Consider the following 12,504-nt stretch of genomic DNA (forward strand, 5'->3'; position numbering starts at 1 on the left):
TTTCCATCCTAGGAAAACAGACTGTGGAGCAAGTTACGGCATTTAGGGTCCAAGTGGGAGATCGTGGGGCAAGGCAGTCACTGGGGGTGGGGGGAGGAGGAAACCCACCACTGGGACCGGAAACTAGCCAGGTTCTTCTTCAGCAATTCATGCTGGGTGCCAAGAAACTGAAGACATTAAAAATGGGCACAAAAAAAACGAAGAAAATTATTCCTTTGATCAGTTGTCCTTGCAATGAAAATAAAGGAATGCATGTTTTAAGGGAACAGGCTTACTAGTTTACTGTCAGTGCAAACATCGTTCCTGCATACCTACCTTCATTTGCTGTACGGGAAAAACTGCCAAGAAAGAAAGAAAATTAATAATAACCAGGCTCACAATTGCATACATATATGTCTGAACAAATGGTGAATGGTTTGAATTCCACTTTGTCAGCTCACCTTTTCATCCTGCTGCGGTCGCTAAAATGAGTGCCATCGATTAGGAAATTGCCTTTTCTTTCCAACTTTTCAGGAGTCCGGTCTTATACAATGTAGCAAATGATGCGACATGGATCATTATTAAAAATGGATTGCTGTGCTAGTATCTGCATTTCTTCTGTCCACCACAGATACAGTGTTTGGTTTGTGTTTAGCAATGATATATACAAAAGCTTTCATCCCAATACAGAATTGGTTCGCGCTGCCATATTTCAGCTTGCTGACATAAGACCCTTTCAATTCTAAATGAAGTTTTTCCTGTGATCTTGAAAGCAGTAAATAGTAAAAGACGTCTCGGTGCTTAAATTGCCGGTTTCTGTGCAATTCCGGTTAGTATTAATTTGAATATTTTAAGAAATGTGTCAAATTCAGTTGTGTGGAATTTGCATACAGTTGAACATATCACAAATCGGGGCAGTAGAGGCACATCCCAAGAGACTTATTGGTTAACAGATTGTGAATATACATCAAAAATCAAAATTAAAGCGTGAAATACATTTAGTACCATATATTGATTTCCAGAGCAAAGTTCCAGAATCAAATGGATCCAAATAAGCTATTGCATCCGATAAATAGTGACAGACCCACCATGCTCCTGCTCCCACTAGCAGAGGGTTCAAAGAAACAAGAGCATCCCAAATGTCCATGTGAACCTGGGACGACGTGGACAAACAACAATGGCTCTCACAGAACTCATTCTAGAGAAAATGATTGGATACAAAGTAAAAGTTACTGCAGTCATCGTAGTGTAGTGTAATGACAATTCGGATATCAGGTTTCCAGTGTAGTAATACATCATAATCTGCATTATGAAATCAATGTTTAAAACAAGATATGTGCAAAGGGACCTACATGTGAGTAACAGCCACAATCAAACAAAGTGAATCAAGTGGTGAAAAATTGTAGGTATATGGTTATGCAAACAACCAGACAGAAAACTCCTATTAGACCAGGCACTTAGTTGCCTAAACGCACACTGTTATGATATATCAGAAGGTATGTTTGCAAAAAGTTTTGACAACGTTTAGACCCATTAAGAGGTACAATGGTCTCATCCAGACTAAAGGATAGCCTGGGGGACCTGGAAAATAGAAAATATAAGTGTATATGTAAGGCCAGAAACCTGGGGATTGTCAGAAAATACCTACTGGTGACTCCAAGTGAGTTCAAAGACAAGCAGTCTATGAGTTACTGGACATTTGGGGCTAACAATCCCAAATGTAAACAAAAGGATATTCACGGGTGCCATAACTAAAGTCATGAATAAGGGAACATGATAGTGAGTACCCAACAGAGGTAGATAAAGTAATAAAGGCATTAACCACAGTAAGAACTCACACCATGAGAAGGATTGGGAGGTGGGGATTAGCCACGATGTGTGGGTCCAGGATAAGGCAGCCCAGGAAAACCCCACCGTTGGAGACGAATTGGCAAGCATTCTAGTTAGACCATCACTGTCGGGAAGAAGACCGCACTTTTGCAGACTACAAATATGCCGGAAAGCGGAAGTGAGGCTTGACGCGCACTCTGCCAGCGCACAGGAAGGTGTGGAACGCAAATGCATTTCAAAGGGGCAGGACGGCGCAGAGTGAAGCTTCCGTGCCCAGAACTACTAGATCTGATCTTTCACCTACGGACTCCTAATACAGAAGGAATGTTCTTCCGCATTCCCCTCTGCCGCCTCATAATACTCATTGTGGTTTAACCTTCCATACTTGTAAACAAGTGTGATTTTACCACGTTCATTTGTACATGTGAAAAATAGCACACGTTGAAAAGTGTCTGTAGACCACAGACGTGAGGTACTTAGCATGTGCTTACTATAACGTGTTTTTTTAACTTGTGATCAAACGATCCTCTAAAGTCATAGCTATTTACCGTGACATGTGATAATTACCATCAGACCTAACTCAATCATCTGGTTCCGTATATTGGGCTATATTTCAATATTAAGAACAATATGGGCCACTGTAAGCATTCTGTCCTGCCACGGCAGCACCTCGTTTTGGGTGTTGAGAGGTGCACGCCAGATCATTCAGGGGAAGTCAACTAATAATGAACAAGAGCAATCCGAAACATGGGTGACTGGTACTTCCACATGCACACAACCCTGCCCTAAATTGTGGACCCTAATTCCCTCCGAAATGGCAATTTGCAACCCCCCTTAAGGGACCCCACGAATATTGTGACACAAACAAATGTCAGGTTAAGGGAGCGTAACACCGAATCGAGACACGGTATCGAGGACTAGGAAACAAGGCTGCGATGGCGACGGAAGCAGCTTCAGTGAACATAAGGAATGACAGCTTATCTTTCAAAGTACCCCTAAGAGATCTTGTATTACTGCAGGGAGTAGATCATGTTTGCTGCATGATTACAAAACTGACGCAAACCGCTTGCAAATCTTTACCCTGTGTCTCCAACAGCTGCTTATATAATAAAGAACAGACTTGCGTCCATGTCTCTCGAGACCAAATACATCGGTGCGTCTGTTGGCCCTATCTTTGGTGGATTTCTCTTTCTATCTAACCTCATGTTTTCTTTCTTTAGTCTCCCATCCATGTCTCTCTTCACATTACTTCCGGTCTGGGTGCCGCTCCTCTCCTTCAAGATAAACTAGTCCATCCCATACCACTCCTTGCGAGCAACGTGGGCGGGGATTCCCGGAAGATGCTTCGCGTCACACCTTCAGGAAAGGACCATATATGGACAGCTTCCCGCTCGGGAGCGCGCCCGCTTCTGCGTCATCCGGGAAAGACCCTCCGATAAACCAGCCCACGGCTCGAGCCTGCAGCAGGTTCCCGACAGGCCACACCTCTTCCTGCGCTGACGTTCAAGTGCACGAAAGAAGCAGGAGAACGCTGGCGCGCCCAGGACCTTGTGAGGACGCTGTCCAATCACCTGTTGACGTACGCTCGTAGGCTGACGTCAAGGCGCGCTGACATGCTTTTAGAGGTTCTTAAATACTCAGATGTGCGCTATACGCTTTTGTATGTCCCTTGTAAGTCTGACCCCCCTCCTTCACCCCCATTTAAGCCCCTTCCAACTGTAATATCGTTATTTTCTATTTATAACCCACAGCCCGTCACGTTCCCTTCTCTGGGTTCGCCCCTAATTCATGTTGTAGTCAATTTTCCATTTACTTTCTTGCATCCATTTTTAACGACCTTCCTTCCCGCACTGGATTCTATTTTCCAGTTCCTTTATTGGTATATACACTATTGCATTTCTCTGCCCACTCTGTTGACCCCATTTACTGCCAGTCTCCCTACAGCGGCCTCGGTCTCCATATATTAACCTCGGTCTCTTGATTCATTATCATACTCTAGACTGAACACTTGTCGTCTGTGTCGACCTCAAACCCGTTTACTGGTCTCCATCCCCATCGCTACACCCCCCCCCCCCCAACATATGTGAAGTGCTCACTATCTTGTTGTATATGTTTACGTCTCAATCCTTTACTAGCGCCCATACCGCTGTATTGGGGTCATCACTAGCAAGACTGCTGTATTGTATTTACTTCACCCTTTACATTGGAATACGCTTTATATAATAGGAGCGCCAGGCATAAGAATACTCCCACCCCCACGCCCCCAGTAAGAAAAAACTAATTACATTTTAATGGATCGCAAGACGTTACACGCAGCGTTTCTCCTTCAACTGCAGCACTTTACAGCCAACCCGTCCCCTTTCCCGGACATTACAAGAATAAAACGCAGAGTCGAGAGTATATCACAAACATCAGGTTTTACTTAAATATTCAATTTATCATAAGTCAGACAACTTAAAAAAACAGCAGTTCAAAGTCAAAAATATACACAATCCCCAAGTCTGTTGGCTAGAAGGGAGACATAACGTTTCATCGTGCTTGCTCGTTGTTCAAAGCCAAGGGCTTCGAAAATAACTGTTTTGTTACATTCAGTGCTTTTTTATTTTTTTAACAAAAATGGTCCCTTTCAAATAATTTCATATTTTTACACTTTATGCCTTATTCCCATCTCGCAAACAGAACAAAAGTACCAGGAAGTGCATCTTCCAGCTAATACACAGTTCCCTTAAATATAATTCTTTGAAATATACATTTAATAAAATAAATCAACATGAATGTCTTCTGGTGCCTGCAGAGGACACAACATCTGTACAAACATAGACACACATACCAAGGAGCGTGGAAGGCTCCTTTCTGTAAACTTTTTAAGAACGTAGGCTCGGTCCCCTTCGATGGGGGATTCCTCTTCCCCTTAAGGGGCTGAACCGGTCAATACAGCCCAGCTTGGACCAATACATCACACAGAATAAGGTTCACGTCCCTTATGATTTTCTCAGTGTCCATTCTATGATAACGCAAGAAATAAGACTGTTCTTTTCTGTACTCAGTTCCATGGCTACAAGGGAAAGTTCCAGCTTCCCGGGTAATGACTCCCACTTGTGACAGGGTTCCCATACTCCTTTCTGTCTTCATAGGGTGCTGAGGCACTGAACCCATCACTGATGAGGTCTGAGGCTGTGTGGGACCCCCCCCCCCTTATATACTAAGTCGTTTGTAGCAAAGGAGTGGGGGAATTTGCCCAGTCAGTGCATCTGTAGATGGTGGTGGTAGTAGGAATCGTGCCATTGGAATAAAAGTCTCAGTCATTTCTCTGACAATAGTTCTTGTACAGTCTTGGTCACTACCGAAGAGAGGAGACGCCCTGCTTGATTCTGGTGCGCAAGTGCCGTAGCCAAGACCTGTGGATGCAGTGGCATTCCCTGCCCACCTGTTATGAGCACAGTCATCTCAGTGTCTACTTAGCTCAGTCTTGATTTCAGCTAAGGTGAGGACATGGGTGACAACTTCCTCTGGGTTAAAGTTCTTCCACTATAAGAACAAGGGCCAGCCTTGTTGGTGCAACAGAAATTGGTGGTTGCAGCAGGATTTGTGCCTCACAGTTTCAATAATGCTGGGCTTGCCGGTCTTTGTTGCCAAGAAGAAAGGACATACGTTGTCAGAGTCCTGTCATCCCCTTGAACCAAGTGCTCAGTCTTTCAGGGGTTGAAGAGACACAGGGTTTCTTCTGCCCCTGCACCAACAGAGAGTGATGTCTCGGTCTCTTGCTCCTCATCCCCAACGAGGGCACTGTTTCACTTCCCCTTCAATAGGGCTTCTTTAAAAGGGCTGCATCTTCGCAGAAAGGAGTAACTGGCAGCCACTCTGCACGTGGCTAAGGACCTTGTGCTTGAGCTGCCCCACCTGTTCACGCAGCAGGCCAGCAGCACTCTGTAGGCCACTGTTCTCATTCTTCAGTGCCCGCACCTTGTCTTCAAGACGGGCAATGCGCTCCAGTTTGCGTTTGCGGCACTTGGTGGCTGCCAGCCTGTTGCGCAGCCTCTTGCGCTCCACCTTGATGCGCTCCTGGTCCTCTAGGTTGATCGGTGAAACGGGTGGGCTACTGCTGGAGCAGTCATGGATACGTAGGCTGTCAGGCACAGTCTGTGGCTCTTCCTTGAAGGTAGAGGTGGCATAGTGCGGCTGTGGCAAGTAGCTGATGGTGGCCGTGGGGTAACTTGTTGCACCTGGAGCAGGAGTGTGGAAGCTGCCCAAATTGGCATAGACTGGTGATTCCTGCTGCTGTGGCAGATTGTAGTGGCTCCCACCAATTGAGACATTGGGTGGGGCAGTCATGTGGTTCATCTTGTGCAGATCATCCAGGGCCTTGACAAAGCCATCCGCAAATCCCTCCTGCTCCTCAGTCACACCACGAGTGTAGAAGTACTGACCAGGTCCTGGGCTGGTGATGACCCCACCATTGCTGTTCTGTATGATAAGACGCTCCAGTTCAGGTGATGCCAGCTTCAGCGAGGCTGCTGCACCACCATCTGAGCCAAAGTAGCCCATGCCTTCTTCACCACCCCGGTGGCCCTTCAGCGCACTTCCCCGGTAAGGGTCAGACAGGTTGAGGCCCAAACTAGCCTTAAGAATCTTGAGGTCTGAGGGGACTGGTTCTGAGCTGCGCCCATAGCCAGGCAAAAAAGAGTCATCGTGGTAGAAAGGCTGCTCCATCTTGGTGCACATAGAGAGGCCTGGTTGGCTAGAACACTTGAGGATGGACAGAATTGTGCCGGATTGTCAATCACAAGAGGTACTTTAGTGGCGTGGATACAGGGCCGATACAGTCAGCAGTGCCCAGAGGTACTTTAGTGGCGTGGATATAGGGCCGATACAGTCAGCAGTGCCCAGTGAATGCAAGCTGTAGACCTTTGGCGAAGCAAGAAGAAAACATCTGGTGATGCAAGCAGAAGAATCCTGGTGAATCAGACAGGGCACTTCTCAGGATTGAGGCTCCAGGATGGTCTCCGATGTTGTCGGGTTGGTGTCCCTGAAATTGCAGGACAGAGACTTGAAAATGCAGACAAGAAACACCAAAGGATGCAGTTTGAGGATCCTGAATGTTTAGCAGCAGTCAACTGTTGATTCTTGCGAGAGTTGGCCGAATGGCAGCAAGATCGGCAGCTCGCTTTAGCAGCAGCTTTAAATATTCTTACAAACAGCCACAGCCTGCTTTATATATAGGCCAGACCTGCACAGGCCGCGCCCCTCCACTGTGCCCGTCCTTCACAGCAGTCGGCGGAAGCGCGCGCCCCTGACTCTCATTGGTTCGCGGTGTTCCTCTCCCGGCGCGCGCAGTGTCAACGCGCGACCAATTAGAGCTACGGAGGTAGGAGGGAGTGGGGTGTAGAGGCGTGGGGGTTGTGACGTCGGTGCCGGGAAGCGCGTGCACTCCTGGTAAACATGGCCTGGGGTGAAGGGTGGGGAAAAGTGGAGGAGCAGGAGAGGGGGCTGTGAGGAGAGCAAGGACTTCAGCTTCCGCACCAACCCTACTTCCCACACGAGGATAGCATCTACATACATGGAAACACCCGAGGACATGGCTGCTGTACGTTACAACAACTTACATGAACTCGGGAACGAGGCTAATGAATAATATAGTGTACAGAACTTTGCAACACACAGGCTAGTTTATTTTACAACACGTCTTCGTAGACACACAAAGGAAATATACAGGTACCCACGTAACCCCCAAAGACGTACACACACAAATCACCACAGTGTCTTGTTATTGCGCACTACCACCTCTTCACACGGAAACATCAAACGAAAGAGACAGTGTAGAACACCCAGCCGCACAAACAAACCACAGAAAGGGAATAGCTGATGACACAGCCACACATATTCATGCAACCAAAAAGAATATATCCATTTATGTACAGCATCCAATGCCACACACAGACATCGAAACATATACAAGCTAGCTTATTGGAGAGCAACACAGCAAGCATGAGGAACGAGGCAGACAGTGTAATTTAGCACTTGGCAACCAACACACAGAAACACCATATATGAAAATAAAGGTTTGCTGAACAGTAACACATCTTGAAACGGAAACACAATCAGTTGAAACACAATCGGCAAAACACATGCGAGAGGGCAGCATAGTGTTCAGACTCGCCCCTACTGCACCTCTCTGCTCCGTGGATTAGGTGAGTGTAATGCAAAGAACTACTACACGCACTCTCTCTCTCTCTCGTACATTACGCACTCACATAGCAGGGATACAGGGCAGCAAGTGTACAACGAACCTACTTACAATTCCCACTAGGGAATATTAAACAGTAGTAGCCTGTTGAACTGGAACACATCTTTACACAGAAACACTAGAAGAAATGCCAGATTGACGTAGAGAGAGATCCCTCCTCCCCCACAGACACGCACCAAAGGAAGGGAACACTTTCTTACAGCGCCCCTGCGAGGGGTGTGTGCGCGCACTCACACTAAGACCCAAGGACAAGTTGTAGTTACACTCCCCATACACACACACACAGACAATTGAGAAACATAGGGTAAGTCTATTGTGTACCCGACCCTCTCTTTACACACTCCACAGAAAAAAAATGCAAGTCACGTTTAAAAAGCCGCTACACACAGATACACATACTCGAGGAAAGCTACGAAGAATACCCCGAAATGGGGGTGCTGACAGTAGTAGCAGTCCCGGCGGTTCAGCCTTTGGTCCTGCTTTTGCCGATGCTGGCAGGGCCAGTTCGGTGGTGAGCCTGAGACTAACAAGTATGACACGGAAGGGTTAGGAAATAGGAATTTCTTTGATAAATGTTGCTATACACAACAGAATATGCATATTCTGTATCCATCCATGTCGATGTTACTTACTGCTTTAGTAATGTAAATAAACACGGCCTGAGACATAAGTCTAAAAACAAACAAACACAGTTTAAGGTCTCGTGCTGTGTTATGTGTTTATCTTGTTACTGGGGCTCTCACACCCCTCCTATGTGGCAGCATACTCACGTCCAACACAAGACCGATCAGAGACCCGTGAAATGAGTCAATCTTGTGTAGAACACAACCATGTCACACCCCCTGTCTCTCTCTCCTCTTCTCTCTGACTGGTCTCTAATTCATCCCTGTCCGCCCCCCCCCCCCCGCTCCCATGCAGGGAAAACGATATACATTTATGTGTGAAAATGTTTCTCGGCCTTTACCTTCGTGCCCAGTTCGTACTAGATAAGAAGCACCATATAAAGTTACCAGCTGAGCTTTATATAGGATGAAAAAAACGAGGGTTCTCTCAAAGGGGCGTGGCTTAAACACACGAAAGCTCAAAATCTGTGCTTAGCATAATGTGCCGCCCGACTGGTATTTTCGTGTTTCTGTCATCATTGCATCCAGATATATATATGATACATCAAGTAAAATCATACCTACTACAAGTCAGGACTATAGGCTTTGTCAATGGTTGTTAATTGCATAAGATAAATAAGCAGCACTATGGATAGTATATAATATTGAAAAATCTTCCACTTAAAGGCCTGGCAACACCATGACAATGTTGCTGCTCCTGAGTTTCAAAAAGAGAAGTAAAATCCAGGAGCTGTGAACCAGGGTGGGAGGGTGTGACTGCCCAGCGAAGTGCAGGTACTCTGCCTATTCTTTGCTCTATAGCAGGTATAATTTTAGGCTACTTAGATAGAACTACCGGTTCAGGTGCATGTAATGTGTGTAATGCACAAGCCACGCGTTTGAGCCTCGGCAACCTTATAAGGGAGATAAAATGAGCACTGTTTGTTTAGGTAATACTTATTAAAAAAAACAACAACTGAGTGTGTGTTATGCACTGTTACATGGCCAACACACTTCCCTGCAGGTGAGACAAGGTTAAGTGAGTGGTTTAGTAAATCCATGTTTGGATAGTCAATATATTGGAGGCTCTCTATAAATAATATTAGTGTTTTTATTTCCGCCTAGACCTAAATTAATACAGGTTTAATAGGCTCTAAATAAGAGGCGTTTATATTACTCAGCTATCCTAATTTCTCATTAATCTGGGAAGGAAGGCAGACTGAGTCATTTCTGCTATGAATCGAATGTGAAACTCGCATACCACCCTACCTCCCAAAACAGGTGCTTGACCCACTGAGCTATCTTATAAGCAAAGCCATATATAGATGAATTAACTCACTTACATAGACTAGGGAGTCATACTAACATCAGAAACACAATAAATCATGGCAGATATTGAGGGGAAACAAACTGCATCTAAGTGGAGGACACACAAAAATAATGGTGCTTGGATGTACGGGAGATGCGAAGATCCCATTCTTGTGTTACACTTTCCCTTCTGCACCACTTCTACAGGTTTATGGACCCCTCAAGCAAGTAGTAGCCTAATGGACCAACTTCCACTTACCCTTGCTCTTTAATCTTACCAGTGTCTCAAATTACTATTGCAAGTGCAGAAATAGGCCGGAAGACTGACCCTCGTTGAGGTAAATCACTAGCTCCCAGTGGAAGCCAGAGTTAAGTTCAGAGTTCTATAGAGTGTTTTGGAAGACAGGCCTTCGCTGTATGCAGAGGTTGGCTCACCATTGTACCTCATAGAGGAATCTTTGGTTGTAGGAAGCTGTCTCTCTATATAGTGCACTAAAAAGAAGTACACTGTGTAAAGAGTCCAGTGGGTCCCCAATTGGTTTACTCGGGCTAAAGTAGATAATATTAAGGCTCTCTTTTGTGGAAGCGTGGGCGAGCAGTTAGGCTTATCAGAGGGTAGTACTATGCTTTTGTTGTACTCGGAGGCGATAAATAAGACACACTCAAAGAATAAATCACAACAAATTCGAAAAATAACACTTCATTTTATATATCTTGTAAAACCAAGAACTTTGTTCAAACGTAGGTACTGTTTTTGTTAGCAATTTTTACAGGTAAGTAAACTTTTAAAAGTCGTGCACCTTCACACACAATTCCATCCTATGGTGAGAAAAGACATATAAGCATAACAGTTAGTACAGTCGGTTTCAGGGGGTACACTTTCTGAGTTTCGGATTATAGTGGGCCAGGGTTCAAAGTACTACCTGCAGTTCTTTAGGAACAGCCCAGGTCTGGCCAGGATCAGGGTGCTGGTGAGGTTGGTAGCTGTGCGCACTACAGAGAAGGGGTGCCACCTGGAAACAGGTTGCAAAGGTGGACTTGGGGACAAGTCAGCGAACTCCCAAATGGGGGCTTGGGTCGCAAGGGTCCTTGAAGCAAGAGGGCACAGCCAATTCTTTGGTAGCCGGGCTGGGCGACTTGGGTGCAGAGTGGTTAGGTCGGCTGGGCACACAAAGATGATCCTCATGGTAAGGGACAAACCGCTAGCAGGGTCAAAATCAGGACAGCTGGGCCACTCACAAAGTGAGTCTTAGTGGTGCTGACGTCCCTTGATGGCTGATCAGTCATGGTGCAGTGAGAATCCGGATTGGACTCTTGCTGTAGGTATTTGGTGCAGGGCGTCCCAGTTCTCCGGGTTGCACAGCTCCGGTGGGTCCTAGTGTCTTCACACTGGTTGGGGAGACAGATCTGACCATCCAGGGCATGAGTACCTCTTCCTGGTCGTCTGTAGCATCGGTTGGGCCAGGGAGCTGCAAAGCGGTGGACCGGAATCTTTTTTTCAGTGCCAGAAGACTGCAGGGGAATAGTTCCTCAACTACAGACTGTAGGTGATTTTCGAAGTGCTGGCAGGCTGCCCAAGACTGTGGTAGATCTCCAGCTTGCAGGACAAGCAACTCCGTCTCGATTGATGAGAGGGAGTTTGCGAGCAGGCAGGGTTTCGAGCCAAAAGTTCACAGTTCTTTTGCAGTTCTCACCAGGCAGTGACTCTTCTTCATCCTTCTCTTGATCCATCAAATCTGAGTTCTTGGGTTCAGGAGGGCCACCTGAATACTCCATGTAGGGGCGTTAAGGGGGGTGACAGGTAGTAGCCAATTGGCTACCTACCTTTAGGGGTCTACACCCTCTATATGATCACTTCCTGTGGGAAGTGGGCATAACCCTGACCATAGAAGGCTAATTCCGTACAAGACCAGATGGAGAATTTTAAAAGGTGGTGTCCACATCAGCTGGTCCACCTTAGGGGTAGTGCTGGCATGGTGCTGGACACACCTCCTAATCTTTCTAGTTTTCCAGCCTGTCTTGCTGCCAAAAGTGGGTCCTGGACTGGGGTGGGTGCGGGCATCTTCACTATCTGGAGAGGCCGGGGTTACATAACAAAGGTGGACGAGCCTTTGAAGGGTTCCCGCCCAGGAATGCAGATCCTGTGTGGAGGAGGTGTAAACACCTCTGCCCAGAGCAGGCTTTGTTCTTGACCTCTCAGAGTGATGGCGCTCATCTCAGGGGGTCAGCAACTTGTCTGTGGTAGCAGACTGGTCAAGACCAGTCAGTCAACACTCTAGTAGTTGGTAGGTTTTCAAGGGGCACCTCCAAGGAGCCCTCTGGGTGCATTTATTAATAAATCCATCACTGGCAACAGTGTGGGTGTATTAATATGAGATGTTTGGTAGCAAACATCTAGGGGTACAGTGAAGCCATCATGTAGCTGGGGAACGTGTAATCATGAGTGTCCAGCCTAGGTACTCGTTATGGCTTCCCTGTGCACTTGTGATATCTAAGAATTGACTTAGATATTACAGGAACATTTCCACTCAGGCAGATATG

General features: G+C 46.3%; 1 protein-coding gene across 1 annotated transcript; it reads right to left on the reverse strand.

Annotated features, from left to right (window-relative positions):
- Window positions 1–4,207: 4,207 nt before the first annotated feature.
- JUNB (JunB proto-oncogene, AP-1 transcription factor subunit) lies at window positions 4,208–6,994 on the reverse strand. Its single transcript, XM_086959104.1, has one exon. The coding sequence runs from the start codon at window positions 6,529–6,531 to the stop codon at window positions 5,626–5,628; it is 906 nt and encodes a 301-aa protein (XP_086815230.1). The 5' UTR covers window positions 6,532–6,994; the 3' UTR covers window positions 4,208–5,625.
- Between the last annotated feature and the right edge of the window lie 5,510 nt (window positions 6,995–12,504).

The sequence above is a fragment of the Lissotriton vulgaris genome, chromosome 1_1, assembly GCF_964263255.1.
Source record: "Lissotriton vulgaris chromosome 1_1, aLisVul1.2, whole genome shotgun sequence".
NCBI classification, from domain to species: Eukaryota; Metazoa; Chordata; class Amphibia; order Caudata; family Salamandridae; genus Lissotriton; species Lissotriton vulgaris.

Coding starts and splice junctions, on each gene's coding strand:
- JUNB (XM_086959104.1), bottom strand. CDS start 6,531: ATGTGCACCAAGATGGAGCAGCCTTTCTACCACGATGACTCTTTTTTG.